Source organism: Aegilops tauschii, chromosome 6 (assembly GCF_002575655.3).
Source record: "Aegilops tauschii subsp. strangulata cultivar AL8/78 chromosome 6, Aet v6.0, whole genome shotgun sequence".
Taxonomy (NCBI): Eukaryota; Viridiplantae; Streptophyta; class Magnoliopsida; order Poales; family Poaceae; genus Aegilops; species Aegilops tauschii.
Genome location: NC_053040.3, coordinates 109,382,694 through 109,401,565, shown reverse-complemented (window position 1 = coordinate 109,401,565; position 18,872 = coordinate 109,382,694). Strand labels below are relative to the sequence as shown.

The window sequence follows — 18,872 nt, the reverse complement described above, 5'->3', positions numbered from 1 at the left end:
GTCGTGCCGTGACAACAGCACGGCCTGCTGCGAGTGGGAAGGCATCGCCTGCAATGAAGATAGGGCTGTCACTTAAGTCTCCCTAGCACTTAGAGGACTTGAAGGGTGTGTCTCGCCATCCCTTGCCGAGATTTTGGCTGGTAGGGCAAATATGGGCACAAATCAACCAAAGCAATGAGGAGGGGCAGCTTTCGCAACAAAAAATTGTCTACATTCAGAAATAATAATGGAAACATGACAACAATATTTCTACAAACTGCATCTGAGGCAAAATTAGCTGCCTGAAAAGAATTAGCTAGCAAGAGAGGTTGGCACTGCATGAAGCAAATGAGTAATCCATGGCACTCTTTGTGCATCTGAAAATATACATTGATGGATGATGCATATGTGCCTTTGATTCTGCTTTTGTTCCAGGACCTCTCCCAAGGAAATGAGTAAATAAGATTTCTGGGGAACTAACAGGAAGCATGAGAAAAAACACAACCATAAAGCAGTTTTCAAACTGAAATGATGGGTATTAATTCATACAGCTGGCAGAAAATGGCCTCACATAATAATTATCGAGTAGGATATCTCCCATATAGACGTGAATTTTTTTCAAATTTAGGTTGGTACCACCTGGGACAAATTTAGGTTCGTACCCCCTGGTCCAAAAACTAGGTTCATACCCCCTGGGCCTTCACTAGTTCATGCCATAAACATGTGGTAGTAAAGTCTGTAGAGGAGACCACCACCCCCTAGGCCCTGGACAAATCTATTTACTCTTGAGCAGTAATGCAATGAATAGGTCACGCAAGATGACTAAACTAGTAATTAACCTTACTCTCTTCAGGCATTTACACTTAAACTTGAAACTTGGGGCAGTGAGATAATAGAATGATTTCTTGCTACTTGATTTTTTTTACTAATCGGTAGCTATTAATCCATCCATAACTAAGTGATAGCTTTATGAACTAGTTTATAGGGTTTTATTATAGCTATAATAGGTAAGTACGGATGTTTCTTTGCTATGCTAGTGTCACTGTCTTTTGTGCACCGACCGATCGTGGCCCCGGGCACTGAGGTGCACCCATGACAAGAAATATGGAATCTTATGAATGGTGTTCAGCCGCCCTAATGTGCAAATAAATCCACTGCTAGATGATAGCTAGTACCAGCACTGCATGCATTCTTCAAGCAACATCAAAAACAAGAAGGCAGGGAAGAAACACTAACCAATGTCCTCATTCACCGTTCTTCCGGTCGTGCTGCAGCTATTCATGCTGCTCTTCTTAGCCTCTCCCGCCACCCCATGCACCGAGCAGGACAAGCACGACCTCCTCCAGTTCCTTGCCGGGCTGTCGCGTGATGGTGGCCTCACCACGTCCTGGCGTAACAACGGCACAGACTGCTGCGAATGGGAAGGCATCTCCTGCAATGGAGATGGGGCCGTCACTGGGGTCTCCCTAGAGTCTAAAGGACTTGAGGGGCCCATCTCACCGTTCCTCGCCAACCTCACTAGCCTGTTGCGTGTTAACCTCTTGCACAACTCATTCTCCGGTGGTCTTCCAGTGGAGCTCATGTTCTCTGGAAGCATCATCGTCCTCGATGTCAACTTCAGTCGGCTCAATGGACCGCTGCCCAAGCTTCCGTCGTTGGTTGCCACCGACCGGCCTCTGCAGGTACTCAACATCTCAAGCAACCTGTTCAGCTCACAATTTCCATCAGCCATAGGAAAGGTGATGGACAGTCTTATCGCACTCAACGCTAGCAATAACAGCTTCACTGGGAACATACCCTTCTCTCTACCTTGGGTCGCCATATTTGGCATTGCTTGACCTCTGTTACAACCAATTGAGTGGTGATATACCAAACACGCTGGGTAATTGTTCCAAGCTCAAAGTGCTCAAGGCTGGCAACAACAACCTAAGTGGGATTCTCCCTGTTGAAACCTTCCACGCTACCTTGCTGGAGTACCTCTCCTTCCCCAACAATGCTTTACAAGGAAAACTTGATGGAGCACATATAGTCAAACTCAGTAATCTAGCTACTCTTGACCTTGGAGGGAACCACTTCAGTGCCAGGATTCCGCTGTCGATAGGTCTGCTCAAGAGGCTGGAAGAGCTCCATTTGGGTAGCAATAACATGTCTGGGGAGCTGCCATCAACTCTGGGCAACTGTACAAATCTCAGAATCATTGATCTAAAGTTCAACAACTTCATCGGAGATCTAGGGAAGGTAAACTTCGCCGCCCTACAGAATCTAAAAAGTTTAGATCTGATGAGGAATAATCTCAGTGGTATGGTTCCAGAAAGCATTTACTCATGCAGCAATTTGACTGCACTGCAGCTGTCGGACAACCATTTCCCTGGTGAAATCTCATCAAAAATAGGCAATCTAAAGCACGTGTCCTTCCTATCACTTAGTAGAAACTCCTTCACAAATATCACAAAAGCTTTGCATGCCCTTAAGAGCTGCACGAACATCAGCGCCCTAGTTATTGGCGCAAACTTCATGAATGAGGCCATGCCACAAGATGAAACCATTGACGGTTTTTAGAATCTTCAACTTCTTGTGATGGACTGGTGTTCGTTGACTGGAAGGATACCTACTTGGTTATCGAAGCTCACAAATCTGAAGATACTACTATTAGCCAGTAATCGACTCACTGGACCGATGCCAAGATGGATCAACTCCCTAAATCACCTCTTCCTGCTGGACATATCAAACAACAGCCTTACTGGGAAAATCCCAATCACCCTGATGGAGATGCCAATGCTAAAATTAGACAAGGCTGCCATCTATTTGGACTCAAACCTCCTTGATCTACCAACTTTTTATGTGGGCCCATCACTTCAGTACCGCATGGGCAATGCTTGGCCCAAAGTGCTGAGACTTGGTAAGAATAAACTCACCGGTGCAATCCCCCAAGAGATTGGTCAACTGAAAACGCTGCTTTAACTGAACTTGAGTTTCAACAACCTTTATGGAGAGATTCCACAATCAATCTGCAACCTGACGAACCTACAAGGGCTAGATTGGTCTAATAACCATCTCACTGGTGCAATCCCTGCCGCACTGGAGAACCTTCACTTCCTTTCGCACTTCAACATTTCTAACAACGACCTAGGAGGACCTATTCCAACAACAGGCCAGCTGAGCACGTTTCCGACTTTTAGTTTTGACAGGAACCCGAAGCTGTGCGGCTCTCTGCTTATTAGGGATTGCAGTTCGGTTGAAGAAGCCCCCGTGTACATCATCTCCGCAAGAGAATACAGCATGAAGGTCATCTTTGCGATTGCATTTGGTCTTTTCTTTGGGGTAGGGGTGCTATATGACCAGTTAGTATTATTCAGATATTTTGGCTAAGCCAAGTTCAAATGTAATATGGTCTAGTATGCAGAAGATAGAGGTAATTATGCCTTAGTTGTGACATCTTTGTATCCACCTCAATTGCGTCACACTAATATATTAGTTGAATCTTTCAAAGTTGTATGTTGTTACTTTTTAGCTAGCTGCCCTGTTAAGTTGTTTACGAAATGCACAATTTAATCGGAATATAAAGATGGCGACCTAGCAACCAACTGGATGGCTGCTGATAACAAATAGGTGCTCCAAAAAACAACTACTGACAAACTTGACTGATCAAATTGCTCCATCTTCAATCAACTATACAAAAATATACAAAAAAATAAATATTTGCCGGATTACCTCGATTCGTAAATTGTTCAAACATATGCGCTACACCGGCCACCAGACGCCGGTTCGTAAGCTTCCCGAGATTAATTGATGTTCAATTCCACGCTCCCGCCACCGGCGCGCGCCGGGTAGCCGCGGATTGGGAGATTCGTTAGGGTTTGCGAGCTGCCGTGCTGCGCGGGAGTGGGGATCTGGGAGATGAACACGAGAATGTCTGCTTCTTGTCCTGTGTTGGATAGCTTTCGCGGAAGGCGATGCGGTCGCCAGAGTGGACGAAGGAGGTGGTCGGTGGCGGAGCAGCGCAACCGATCGGAATGCACCTTTTTTTAGAACTCGGAATGTGGTATATGGGCCTGAGCCTGCTGCTGTCGATCAAATGGGCCGGATTGGGCTCAGATTTCTCAATGAGCCAAATCTGTCAGGTCACACGATAGAATTTGCAAGCCCACTTTTTTTGCGGGGTGCAAGCCCACGTCTTTGATTGAAGGAATTCTAAATAAATTATGGAGGAATTTTTTTCTACGTGGGTTGTTTGATCCAGAGGATTTCAATCCATAAGAATTGTTCATTATAATTTATCTTTACTAGTTTTTGTAGGAAAATTTTCATCCAGTCCAACTCCAAGCTCATGTGAAAAATTCTATGTTTTTCTTATTCACAATCAAAGGTTCATACTAATCTTGTGGAACCGAAGATGAAATGTCAGAACATTTCTGTGTGTTTCCTATTGTTGCTTTTACAAATCCTGCTAATGAGAGACTAACAAGATGGCGAACAACATTAGAGGTTTATTTTGTCTAAAATAAAACAGCCTGAAGAAACGATCCCACTAGATAGGACTCTGAATTTTTAGAGTCAAGACTGAAGGAACAAACAAGTTCAGGCCAAAAGCTGAACGAAAACAAGGGAGACAACAATCGAAGGTACACAAAGTGAAAAACATCCTCGAGCGCAAATCTGCGTACGCTTGTGCCCTCACCCCGGCCCCTTGATATGGTGACAGATTCCCATTCACACTCACACGACTCCCGTATCTTTACATCATCAAGAACATCGGTGAAGAGTTCAGAAAAGAAAACATGGTGAACACATGTAAGAAGGTTCTGGGCGATCCCAAACTTATTCCACTTGACCTTGCATGGGTAGTATTCTTTGCTCGCTCGCTCGCTTCATCGACCATGCTCAAGCTTACTGCTACTCAGCTGCAGGCTGCTGAGCCACTGCTGCACTCTGGAGGAAGGCAATGTAGCCACACCTTGTAGGCTCCTCGCGTTCTCGTACCCCTGCACGCCAACCCGAATCACAAGTTAGCTCATGCTAGATTTAGTGAGAATTGAATGGATGGTTGGCCAGGCCGTAATTACCGCGGTTACGAGGTCCGCAGTCGCGAGCTTGGATCGCACGCCCGTGCGGCAGCCCTATGAGAGCACAAAACAAACAAAAGTCAATCACAACCGGTGTGATTAGTGTAGAGGGAGATGATCAAATGATCATGAGTTTGCTTTTTAATTACCAGAATCAAGTGATGTTCCTTCTCGTAGAGCGCAGCTACTTCCTCAACAAAGTTTGGGTTCTTCTCCTTGCTTTGAGATAATCAGAAAGCAAGGCTGTAGGGTTGAGGATAAGAGGTTTCATGTAGCCTGAGCTACACGAGAATTTGTGGGGTAGAAATTTGTGTAAACTGTTGTTCTCGAGATCAAGGATACATCCAACTTTGTGTTTGATATTCCTTCTTGTACAAGAGCTTTTAATCCAGAGATAGCACAGAAATCAGAAGATTTGGACTCTGACGGTACGGATCGTTACATTATATGTATAATCAGTGCCTGTTAAAACTCTGTCGATCTTTAACTTGATTGTTCATTGTGGTTTTCCCACCGCTTCTGCGGGCAATGCACGTCAAGTTGGGCTTCCCAATAGTATCTAAGGGTCTACTGGATTGGTGAAATCACATGGAAAATAACGGGACGGTTCTGTCGTGCCAAGAAACATGTTCTTTTGTTTAGTTGGGAAAGAGAATCTTAAGGCACCCATTCCATAAAATGGAATATACCCCTTAGATCCAGAATGCCCAGTTCCTCCAAATCGGTGGAATGGCATAAAACCACAACACCTCACTCTCAACCCCGTTCTAGGCCGTCTCTCTCAACTGCACCTCTCCCTCTCTCTTGTTTCTCCGGTATTGCTGAACCATGGGGTATAGGCGGTGGCGAGGATGGTTAGGAGGACTAGTAGAAGGCTAACACTTACCAGTGACCCCTTCTCCTGAAGTCATCTCCTCCAACAGCGGCCGGGACGATGTGAATCCATCTCTCCTTCACCAGGGACGAGCGAGATGGCATAGGTCTGCCTCTCCTTGACTAGCGGTTGGGCGGCATATGCCAGGAACGGCTCGGCCTAGCGGCCGAGATGCAAAAATAAAGATTCTCAAGTGCATCATAATATAGGTAATTAAATTAGAGTTATTTCAGATGCAATAAAAGAAATGTTGATCGGTAGCAGTCCAAAGACTCTCAAAACTTGGTGTGATTAAGTATTTTTGAGCAAAGTCTGGACACTCGGCATGCTTTATTGATTAGATAACAAGATTACATAGTTTAGCAGCAACTTTAAATATATCTAATAGAACATGATGTAATCGGTAGGCATGTAGTGGCAAATAGGTTCACCACGCTCTCCGTCTAATAGCTCGAAGTACTGTGTGTCCCAATCAGATGTGTTCATGTGACACATGGCTATTGCCGTCACACGCGACATGCCATCTTTCAAATCCTTGAGTTGCACCCTCAAAGATTGCACTTGTTTTGGCCGATGGCAATAAAAAACCTCATATGGAAAATCCATAGGGTGGCATGGCACCACATTACTGTTGAGTTGGGTGATCTGTTCCACGACATACATGGAGCTAGGGTTCTCATGCCCATGAATCCTTGTAATGGCTGCTCGTGCGCTGCTGACTCCCAATTCTCGGGTGGCGAACCTTGCCATTGCTTCGCGGGATGAGAAACACATGTGAGGTTCCTCCTTGTCAGCCGGTTTCCCACATGAATGAAGGGTGTCAGCTACCTGGTTTGCCTTCATCGAGCCGTGTGGTAATTTGAAGTATGAAAGGATGGTTGTCAAGTACTTTGACTCCAACGGAGTAGAGGAAAAATGAATAGACTTTGGTGCACCATCTCGTGCAAACATGGTTCCTTCAGGCAGTGTAGTGCCAATGTGTAGATTCTTCTTCAGGAATAACATGCCGGTTTGAAATTTTACATCTCCGCGTTTCTCTAGTTCTTCGGGAATGGAGGAAGCTGCATTGTTATTAATTAAAACAGAAGTTTAACAGAAATATTGACATACTAATGTTATTTTTGGAGATTAAATGCATTTTTTTCACTGGTATAAAGAAACTAAGACATAATATTAAAAAAAATCTCAACTTGATATGGTAACACAAATACTTACGAGAGTGTGCAAGATTTGGATCCCAATGTACCACATAAGCACTTCCATCAAAATCGTTTTTTTCTGCAGAAAATCACAAACTATGAGTTGCTTTAGAACTAACACGTTCTCCACTTGATAAGATATGTAGCACAAGTACTTACTGGAAGTTGAATCTTCTAGTTTCCAATCAACTTTATAAGCACTTTCCCCAAAACCTTTTTCTTCAGCAGGAAATAACAAACCGTGAGTTCATTCAGGACTAACCCATTATCAACTTGGCAAGGTAGCACAAGTACTTACCAGAAGGTGCATCTTCTGATTTCCAATCCACCTTATAAGCACTTGCCCCAAAACTTTTTTCTTCTGAAGGAAATAACACACCTTGAGTAAACGCTCATTCAGGACTAACACATTATCGACTTGGTAAGGTAGCAGAAGTACTTACTGGAACGTGCATCTTCTGGTTTCCAATCCACCTTATAAACACTTGCCCCAAAACCTTCTTCTCCTGTAGGAACTAACAAACCCTGAGTTCATTCTGGACTAATACATTCTTGACATGGTAAGGTAGCAGAAGTACTTACTAGAAGGTGCAACTTCTGGTTTCCAATCCACCTTATAAGCACTTGCCCCAAAACCTTTTTGTTCTGCAGGAAATAACAAACAATGAATTCATTCAGGACTAACACATTCTTGACATGGTAAGGTAGCACAAGTACTTACTGGAAGTTGTATCTTCTGGTTTCCAATCCACATTATAAGCACTTGCCCCAAAACCTTTTTCTTCTGCAGGAAATAACAAACCCTGAGTTCATTCGGGACTAACCCATTCTCGACTTGGCAAGGTAGCACAAGTACTTACCGGAAGGTGCATCTTCTGATTTCCAATCCACCTTATAAGCACTTTCCCCAAAACCTTTTTCTTCTGCTAGAAATAACAAGCCATGAGTAAATGTTCATTTAGGACTAACACATTCTTGACTTGGTAAGGTAGCACAAGTACTTACTGGAAGGTGCATCGTCCCGTTTCCAATCCACCTTATAAGCACTTGCCCCAAAACCTTGTTCTCCTATAGGAAATAACAAACCATGAGCTCATTCTGGACTAACACATTCTTGACATGGTAAGGTAGCAGAAGTACTTACTGGAAGGTGCATCTTCTGGTTTCCAATCCACCTTATAAGCACTTGCCCGAAAACCATTTTGTTCTGTAGGAAATAACAAACCATGAGTTCACTCATGACTAGCACACTCTTGACATGGTAAGGCAGCAGTAGTACTTACTGGAAAATGCATCTTCTCGTTTCCAATCCACCTTATAAGCACTTGCCCCAAAACCTTTTTGTTCTGCAGGAATGAACAAAAAATGAGTTCATTCAGGACTAACAAATTCTTGACATGGTAACGTAGCACAAGTACTTACTGGAAGATGCATCTTCTGGTTTCCAATGTACCTTATAAGCACTTGCCCTAAAACCTTTTTCTTCTGCAGGAAATAACAAACCGTGAGTTCATTTAGGACTAACCCATTCTCAACTTGGCAAGGTAGCACAAGTACTTACTGGAACGTGCATCTTTTGATTTCCAATCCACCTTATAAGCACTTGCCCCAAAACCTTTTTCTTCTGCTGGAAATAACAAATCATTAGTAAACATTCATTTAGGACTAACACATTCTTGACTTGGTAAGGTAGCAGAAGTACTTACTGGAAGGTGCATCGTCTAGTTTCCAATCTACCTTATAAGGACTTGCCCAAAAACCTTGTTCTCCTGTAGGAAATAACAAACCATGAGTTCATTCAGGATTAACACATTCTTGACATGGTAAGGTAGCAAAAGTACTTACTGGAAGGTGCATCTTCTCGTTTCCAATCCACCTTATAAGCACTTGCCCCAAAACCATTTTGTTCTGCAGAAAATAACAAAGCATGAGTTCATTCAGGACTAACACATTCTTGACATGGTAAGGCAGCACCAGTACTTACTGGAAGATGGATCTTCTGGTTTCCAATCCACCTTATAAGCACTTGCCCCAAAACCTTTTTGTTCTGCAGGAAATAATAAACCATGAGTTCATTCCGGACTAACACATTCTCGAATTGGCAAGGTAGCACAAGTACTTACCGGAAGGTGCATCTTCTGATTTCCAATCCACCTTATAAGCACTTGCCCCAAAACCTTTTTCTTCTACAGGAAATAACAAGTCATGAGTTCATTCAGGACTAACACATTCTCGACTTGGTAAGGTAGCATAAGTACTTACTGGAAGATGCATCTTCTCGTTTCCAATCCACCTTATAAGCACTTGCACCAAAACCTTTTTCTTCTAGGGGAAGTAACAAACCATGAGTTCTTTCAGGACTAACATATACTTGACGTGGTAAGGTAGCACAAGTACTTACCAGATGGTGCATCTTCTGGTTTCCAATCCACCTTATAAGCACTTGCCCCAAAACCTTTTTCTTCTGTAGGAAATAACAAACCATGATTCGTTTGGGACTAACACATTCTCAACTTGGTAAGGTAGTAGAAGTACTTACTGGAAGGTGCATCTTCTGGGTTCCAATCCACCTTATAAGCACTAGCCCCAAAACCTTCTCCTTCTACAGGAAATGACAAACCATGAGTTTATTCAGAATCAACACATTCTTAACATGGTAAGGTAGCAGAAGTACTTACTTGAAGGGGAATCCCAATGTACCGCATACACAGTTTCACCAAAAGTTTCTTTTTCTGGAGGAAATAACAAACTATATGAGGTGATTCAGACTTGACACACCCTCGACTTGGTAAAGCTAGAACTAGTACTTACGAGAAGATGGAGGTTCACCCCCGTCGCTACACTCAGCAAAGGCTAGAAGGAGCAAGAAAAAGGCTATTGCTATAAGCTTGATCGCCATGGCTAGATCACTATGAACTGAATTTCGTTGGGCAAGGAAGATAGAAGGGCCTAGGTGCCTATTTATACCACTGAACCATTTCTTTAGTAATGGAACAGAAAGAAGTGGTAGGTAAACATAACCCAATTTCCCTAGTTGCAAACAGTATACCTATCTTAATTTGTAATGAATATCTGTCATTTAGTACCTGCCATAATATATTTCCCCCAAATCACGTGCTTTAATTAACTTCCATAAATAAACAGATTTTCCCCTCTGCTCTCCTATTATATTTGAATGGGTATTAAAAGGCACTAATGTAGTATATTATTTGAGTAGATCAAAATGAAGGGAAACAATATACATGGAGGTGTGATAGATCATTGTGCCAATTGAAGCACATTAATGTAATTAATATTTGTATGCCTACCATAAAGAAGAACAATATATTTCGAATCGAGGGGGTAATAATATGCGATTTTGTAAATTCGAGGCATTTATGTAGTATTTATTTATAATATACTTTTTATGAGAAATTGATATACACTACTAATACTCGCCATTGTAACTCCCGAAATTTTGAATTTAGGTCTTAGTATTAAATAGTCACTTTGATTTTTTTAGATGTTTCTTCGAGGTTTGTTAGCGTTTGTGTCATGCATAGGAAGGCGGGACGATGGTAACTCCTTGAAGATGGAATAAAATTCTCCTCGCCTAGCCCCTGTCCTGGTGGTGCGTCTAGCATCGTTAGTGGGTGAGGTGTATTGGACTAGGGGGTCTCAGCCTAGCTAGCCTAGTCCATGGGCTGAATTGACAGCCCGTTAATGAGGAAGGATCCCAGAGGCCTCTGATTTGTGGCATGAGCATATCGGGCTTCACTGAGGACTTAGCGTGTACTCCCAGTATAGCTATTAGATTCGACATGTAATCCCTGGAATGGAAACCGGCCATGTGTAACCCTAGATACCCCTGGTACCTATATAAGCTAGAGGGTTTAGTCCATAGAGGCGATCATACATTCATCATCCTTGCCATTACCCCTACAATTTAGACCATAACTTCCGATCTCAAGGTAGTTCAATTATGTACTTTGATACACTCAAAATATAAGCAAGAGCAGGACGTAGGGTTTTACCTCCTTAGGGAGGGCCCGAACCTAGGTAAAAGCTTCGTGTCTCCTATTTCTTGTTACCCATCGATCCTATCATACAACTCGACCCCCCCTACCCGAGGTCTGCCGGTCTTGACACCGACATTAGTGCTTTCATTGAGAGCTCAATATTTGGTCACCAAAGGTCGACGACTCATCTGCATATCAATAGCAGTATTGGCTGTGGCGACTTCTTCGTCCATGGCCAACTTTTCTCCTTTGGCAGCATTGTGCTACATTCCGATCCGACCGACGATCTAGGCCGTGTCGAGAACTTCGCTCCAAATCAAATCGCCATGTTCAAAAGCCTGGAGTACACCGCAGATGCCCGAGCTGACCTGGTCCTTTCAGGATGGACCCTATATTAGTTTGAAGACCTCTCCAACTTCATGGTCCCAGAGCCGGCTTACGATGGGATGCTCGGATCCGCCCTCTCCCTAGAGCCAACCCACGGAGATAGATCAGGTGATCGCCACATCCGGCTAAAACATTGGGCCCTCAAACATTGGCCTTGAGCCGAGCTCGTCTTCGGACCCGGCAGCAGCGTTCGCGTCATCAATGACCGGTGTACTTGCTACTCGCGTCGATTAGGATCAGCCCCAGACGAGCAAGAGGACGGTGTTGCATCAAGCATCCCAAACAAACTATTCCAGGTTAGCCCGGCTTACAGCCACGTCCTGGACACCGAGGAGCTCTCGCTTATAAAAGAGGTGCTGGATCGAATCCAAAAACCGCCGATCTCATCCGCCGTCTATGATCATAGCAGATGCAAAAAAGATGATTGGGAAATTTTCATCGCACCCACCACCCACCTAGTCACCTCGGTCTAGGACTTGACCGATGCGCTTGACTATGGCTCTCACAAAGCCACCGACATGGACGAAGATGTCTGTGACGTCCATACACGCAACTAGGCCGCGACGTCCACTTACGATGTCTACATGCTTGATACTGCTAAGGATAATTCTAAGGAGAATCCCAAGGATAACCCAAAGTGTCGCCGCCCTAAGAGGTGATCGAAGGGCAACAATGGAAGCAGAAGTGTTACCAACAAGACAGGCGCCGCCGATAACAGTGCCGTCCCCGACGCTGCCGAGAACCTAGGCAAGGAGGGCGACGCTTGATTAAAAGGCGTTCGCAATCATTACTACCCGCATGTCCTACAGATACTTACGCCACTTTTCATGTAGTTATTTGTGGGCGGAGCCTGGTACAGAACACATTCTACTTGTGGTAAACTTTGTGCCACGCATGCCACCAGCATAGTCTCCCCCAGAGGGTTACAACTCATCATAATTATGGTTTTACCCCATGGACGTAGCCAAAGGGCGGTCTCGGTTATTCCCCAATTGAATTGGTAGAGACGGGATAGGTAGAAGATACTATTGTCACCTTTTCTCCCCCCACTTCCCTAAAGATTGCACTATCACTTGCTTTCTCCGCTCTCTACTTCATCCAATAGTAATATCCTTGTGTACAAAATTGGCAAATGTTGGATGGTGCACTACACCCAACATAATGAAGAACATTAACAATACATGAAAAGGTTATTTCATATCGCGCAAAATCATTCACTGCTAGTACATATTAGAGTCCATCCTATTCCCTAAGAACTAGTAATTCACTCAAACATGTAGATAGAGTACATAGGGGATTGAGACAAGTTACAAGCCAACATGATGTTGGAGATGAAGAAGAGCATGGTGGCGGCGGCGATGGAGAGGGCACCGGCTCTCCAACCGGCGCTGGGTGTTGCGGGCGCCTCCTCTCCTCCTTCTTCATGTCTTGTCCCTCTCTATATGGTGGAGTTGGTGTCATGGAGGTGTGGTGGTGGCTGATGGAACTTGTGGAGGATGGAGATGGTATGTGCCGGCGGCTAGGGTTGGAGGTCTTCATATAGGAGTCCTCGTCGGGTCTCCTCCATTGATCTAGCCTCCTCCCTTTCATTCAAGGGATCAAGGGGAGCCAAATCCATGTCCAATAGGAGCCTTAGTCGTCAAGAATCTCGTAGGAAAAAATGGGGAAAAAATTGGAGCAACATTTGGAAGGTTCTGGCCAAATTTCGTGGCTGTCTCGAGCTCAAACGACCGCTCAAACGGACGGCTCCGGTCGTGTGAAAGGTCGTATTTTACTCTGGATTTTCGGAGCTACTTCGTGTTTTGGTCACCATTTCTTCATACGAACTCCAATTTTGACGTTCTTGGGCTCGTTGGACTACTAGCGAAAAATACGACGCGTTTGTGGCATTGGATCTTCATCTTGGACACTTTGATAAATGTAAAATCAGAAAACTCTCCAAAGGGCCTTGATCTCGTGCATGGAACTTCTCTGGTTTGTGATAGTACCTCAGAATGGCACTGGTACGCGTCGCTGCTATACAAACGGTTTTTAACCCCTTTCCGCGACGGCGTTCGGAACCTTTGCGAAGTGAGTGACGGTGATAGGGGGTCCTTCCCACACGACCCAAAAACCGTCGGGGATAGGGAGCCAAGATGCATATACAGTACTCCTACTCATTTCTGCTCGCATTGCCATCGCAGCCGGTATTCTGTGGTGCTACGTTTAGGATGCGCGACCCATCACAAACGGTTCACTATTATTGAATGTGTATGATAAGCATACAATCACACACATTCGCTTGTCCCAAACCGTATGCGATAACTAATTAAGAAGATTAGCTAATCGTCGTACGAGTGTCGGATAGGATTACGAAACGTCAGACCGTCGTAACATTGTTGTACACAATAACTATAGCACACGCTATTCTGTGGTGCAACGTTTATGATGCATACTTCATCAGAAACAGTTCACAGTTGCGAATCGTGTACGATAAGGCAACTATCACAAACATTTAGTTTTCCCGCACCATTTGTGATATTGTCTAACATCGCACACGCTTTGCAAACGACAACTGTGTGGATGCTTGCACACGTTTCCTCTTTGTGAACCGTCTTGGATTATGGTGTATATCGCAAACGTTTGTGTTTTACCAACCGTGTGTGCCGTAACGACTTGGAGAGCATAATTTCACCGTAATTTAATTGCTGCTATTTAAATTGTACCGGATTTGAATTTGAATTTGAATGTATGCTATAGCTTTATTCATATCCATCAGGTTCAAACAACCAATGCGTTATTCGGTTAATAGGTACATATGTTCAAGAATTACATAAGAACCAAATAAAGAATGATAAACCACAGTTGCATACTTGTACTATTAAAGACGGTAAAGAAAGAGGCGAAATACATTCTGGTTGCTGAACAAGGTGAAGGGGAATGCCATATTGTGCCCTCCTCCATGCAAAAGGCACACACGACTCTAGTCCAACCCCTTATGATGGCCGACCGCCCATCCTTCACGGTCTTCATGAAAACATCTAGATAATCATCGTGTTCTGGTAGAAATACTTTAACCTTTGCATGCCCACAAATCATGTAGTTTGAGAGGTAATCTTGAGTAAACTGCTTTGGCAACCACTGCAAAGGAAAAAGATTCAGACATTGTCATCTAACACAACTCATTATGGGCAGTAAAAAGAAGGCTGCAGAGTTCTTACTTATCATCCTGCAGTTCGCTGTTGTCTTGGATAAAGTGCAAACAAATAGTTTAATTGCCATCTTTTGACCCATTTTACTAACAATCTTTATCAGCTTCCTCACTTGATGCTGGTTCATCGATATCTCATTGCCCCATACGCATAAAGGGTCGAAGCATGGATCTTTACCAATGACATATGTACCTAAAAGCACCAAGTTAATATTAGAAGCTAAAAAACAATTGCACAATGATGTAGTACAACACTCTTTTATAATATCTTATAACATCCAATATACTCACATATTAGATGAATTAACATCTTATATTATGGGCTGGAAGGAGTTTATTGCATTCTTATAAATTATCGGCTGATTAACTGCTGTTGTATCCATGGGTTACAGTTAGTTTGAGCTAGTTCGGGCTCAAATAGCCCTAAAGTATATCTAAACATGAGGGCTAGTTTGAGCTAGTTGCATCTATAACCCACCCCAAAAAACGATCCAACCAAAGAGGTGCTAATTGGAGCTAGTTCTCCTAGTGCATTTATTGTCAATCTAACCCTGCCATCCAAACAACTCTTTGGATGGAGTTAGTTCAGGGTTAGTCACGAGCTAGAAACTAACTCTAACCTCTAGCTAAGTTGAGTATCCAAAAAGGGTTGTGTTGTTGTTGTTGTTGTTGTTGTTGTTGTTGTTGTTGTTGTTGTTGTGGTTGTTGTTGTTGTTGTTGTTGTTGTTGTTGTTGTTGTTATTGTTGTTGTTGTTGCTCTTCTACGTATATCTAGACATCATCAGAACATTAATGTAACACTCTTCCTTGTTGCAATGTAGCCTAGGATTGCATATTTAGACATTAAGTACAGTGCATGTTGCTATGTAGCCTCAGATATATTACATATGGCCCTAGTCACTACTGGAATCAGCTAATTTGCCATCTGCCAGCTCTTTGCCGTCTGCTAGCTGACGGCAAAGAAGCTCTTTGCCATCAGCTACCCAGAAGCAGACGACAAAGAAAGGGCAGACGACAAAGAAGCTCTTTGCCGTCTGCCAGCTCTTTGACGTCGGCCAGCGGACGGCAAAGAATCTTTGCCGTCCGCTGGCGGACGGCAAAGAGTGAGGTGGCCCCCACCCCCCGCCCGTTTTTGAAAAACTTAACGGGCCACCTCTTTGCCGTCCGCTAGCAGACGGCAAAGAGGCAAAAAAGCGGACGGCAAAGGGGGGCGGACGGCAAAGAGCCTACTACCTAACGGCCCGTACCCCCGCCCGTTACTCACTTCTTCCCTCTCCCTCGCCGTTTCTCTCATCCCACGCCGCCGCGCGCCGCGCGCCGCCGCCGCCCCGTCGCCCCCGCCGCCCTGGCTCGCCGCCGCCCCGGGGCCCCGTCGCCCTCACCGCCCCGGCCCCCCGCCGCCCCGTCGCCCCCGCCGCCCCGGCTCGCCGCCGCCCCGGGGCCCCGTCGCCCTCACCGCCCCGGCCCCCCGCCGCCCCGCGCCCCACCGCCCGGGCCCGGCCCCCCGCCGCCCCAGGCCGGCCCCCTGCCGCCCCAGGCCACCTCCTCCACCGCCCCGCCCCCTCCTCCACCGGCCTCCTCCACCCCCCAGGTGAGCCCCCCATTTTTCAGTTTTTTTTTCTGTTTTTTTTCTTTTTTTCCTTTTTAGTTTTAGTTTTAGTTTAGATTTAGTTTTAGTTGTAGTTTTAGGTTTAGTTTTAGGTTTAGGTTTAGTTGTAGGCTTTGTTTAGTTTGAGGAAAGAAGAAGAAGAAGAGAAAAAGAGGAGAGGAGGAGAAGAAGAAGAGGAAAAAGGAAAGGAAGAAGAAGAAGAGGAGGAGGAGAAGAAAAAAGAAGAAGAGGAAGAAGAAGAAGAAGAAGAGAAAAAGAGGAGAGGAGGAGAAGAAGAAGAGGAAAAAGGAAAGGAAGAAGAAGAAGAGGAGGAGGAGAAGAAAAAGGAAGAAGAGGAAGAAGAAGAAGAAAAAAGAGGAGAGGAGGAGAAGAAGAAGAGGAAAAAGGAAAGGAAGAAGAAGAAGAGGAGGAGGAGAAGAAAAAAGAAGAAGAGGAAGAAGAAGAAGAAAAAAGAGGAGAGGAGGAGAAGAAGAAGAGGAAAAAGGAAAGGAAGAAGAAGAAGAGGAGGAGAAGAAAAAAGAAGAAGAGGAAGAAAAGGAAGAATAGGAAGAAGAAGAAAAGGAAAAAAGAGGAAAAAACCCCGACCCGACACGGCACCCCGACCCCGACCCGGCACCCCGACACGACACCCCGACCCCTAGACCCCGACCCCGACACCCCGACCCCGAGCCTGACCCGACACCCCGACCCCGACACGGCACCCCGACCCCGACCCCGACCCCGACACCTCGACCCCGACCCCGACACCCCGACCCCGAGCCTGACCCGACACCCCGACCCTGACACCGACACGGCACCCCGACCCCGACCCGGCACCCCGACCCGACACCCCGACCCGACACCCCGACCCCGAGACCCCGACCCCGACACCGACACGACACCCCGACACCGACACCCTGACACCACACCCACCCTTACCCCGACACCGACACGGCACCCCGACCCCGACCCGGCACCCCGACCCGACACCCCGACCCCGAGACGGCACCCCGACCCGACACCCCGACCCGACACCCCGACCCGGCACCCCGACCCGACACCCCGACCCCGAGATCCCGACCCCGAGCCTGACCCGACACCCTGACCCCGACACCGACACGGCACCCCGACCCCGACCCCGACACCCCGACCCCGAGCCTGACCCGACACCCCGACCCTGACACCGACACGGCACCCCGACCCCGACCCGGCACCCCGACCCGACACCCCGACCCCGAGACCCCGACCCCGACACCGACACGACACCGACACCCTGACACCACACCCACCCTTACCCCGACACCGACACGGCACCCCGACCCCGACCCGGCACCCCGACCCGGCACCCCGACCCGACACCCCGACCCCGAGACGACACCCCGACCCGACACCCCGACCCGACACCCCGACCCGGCACCCCGACCCGACACCCCGATCCCGAGACCCCGACCCCGAGCCTGACCCGACACCCCGACCCCGACACCGACACGGCACCCCGACCCCGACCCGGCACCCCGACAAGACACCCCGACCCCGAGCCTGACCCGACACCCCGACCCCGACACCGACACGGCTCCCCGACCCCGACCCGGCACCCCGACCCCGAGACCCTGACCACGATACCCCGACCCGGACTCCGACCCCGACACCCCGACCCCGAGCCTGACCCGACACCCCGACCCCGACACCGACACGGCACACCGACCCCGACCCGGCACCCCGACCCGACACCCCGACCCCGAGACCCGACCCCGACACCGACACGACACCCCGACACCGACACCCTGACACCACACCCACCCTTACCCCGACACCGACACGGCACCCCGACCGGACACCCCGACCCCGAGACCCCGACCCCGACACCGACACGACACCCCGACACCGACACCCTGACACCACACCCACCCTTACCCCGACACCGACACGGCACCCCGACCCCGACCCGGCACCCCGACCCGGCACCCCGACCCGACACCCCGACCCCGAGACGGGACCCCGACCCGACACCCCGACCCGACACCCCGACCCGGCACCCCGACCCGACACCCCGACCCCGAGACCCCGACCCCGAGCCTGACCCGACACCCCGACCCCGACACCGACACGGCACCCCGACCCCGACCCAGCACCCCGACAAGACACCTCGACCCCGAGCCTGACCCGACACCCCGACCCCGACACCGACACGGCACCCCGACCCCGACCCGGCACGCCGACCCCGAGACCCTGACCACGATACCCCGACCCGGACTCCGACCCCGACACCCCGACCCCGAGCCTGACCCGACACCCCGACCCCGACACCGACACGGCACACCGACCCCGACCCGGCACCCCGACCCGACACCCCGACCCGACACCCCGACCCCGAGACCCCGACCCCGACACGGCACCCCGAGACCGACACGACACCCCGACCCCCGACACCTCCCGAAAAGGTGTTCTTTGGCCTTCCAGAAGCCGACGGGGTCATATATTTGTGAATTATTAGTTAGGTCATATATCTTTCGATTTTGTTATGAAAAACATCATATATAATTGTGTTGATCGGGTAGTTTTAAATGTGCAGTTGTTTCATCGCTGCGAGGTTT

At 47.4% G+C, this 18,872-nt stretch overlaps 2 protein-coding genes across 18 annotated transcripts; one reads left to right on the top strand and one right to left on the bottom strand.

Moving 5' to 3' along the window:
* Positions 1–1,217: 1,217 nt before the first annotated feature.
* Positions 1,218–3,348, top strand: LOC109753393 (uncharacterized). Its single transcript, XM_073500637.1, has 4 exons — positions 1,218–1,718; positions 1,876–2,217; positions 2,539–2,878; positions 2,972–3,348. The coding sequence occupies exons 1-4, from the start codon at positions 1,218–1,220 to the stop codon at positions 3,346–3,348; spliced, it is 1,560 nt and encodes a 519-aa protein (XP_073356738.1).
* Positions 3,349–6,214: 2,866 nt separating this feature from the next.
* Positions 6,215–10,059, bottom strand: LOC109753394 (uncharacterized). 17 transcript variants are annotated; one of them, XM_040392067.3, is made up of 22 exons: positions 9,927–10,059; positions 9,794–9,847; positions 9,655–9,717; positions 9,517–9,579; positions 9,378–9,440; positions 9,239–9,298; positions 9,100–9,162; positions 8,961–9,023; positions 8,822–8,884; positions 8,677–8,742; positions 8,538–8,600; positions 8,399–8,461; positions 8,260–8,322; positions 8,121–8,183; positions 7,976–8,041; positions 7,837–7,899; positions 7,698–7,760; positions 7,559–7,630; positions 7,414–7,476; positions 7,275–7,334; positions 7,132–7,194; positions 6,215–6,977 (listed from the first exon to the last, which is right to left on the bottom strand). In XM_040392067.3, exons 1-22 carry the CDS (start codon positions 10,012–10,014, stop codon positions 6,298–6,300), a joined length of 2,028 nt encoding a protein of 675 aa, XP_040248001.1. In that variant the 5' UTR covers positions 10,015–10,059; the 3' UTR covers positions 6,215–6,297. The 17 variants fall into 17 exon arrangements, with proteins under 17 accessions (XP_040248001.1, XP_040248002.1, XP_040248003.1 ...); XM_040392068.3 differs by having other exon boundaries at positions 9,239–9,301; positions 9,378–9,437; XM_040392069.3 differs by having other exon boundaries at positions 9,378–9,437.
* Between the last annotated feature and the right edge of the window lie 8,813 nt (positions 10,060–18,872).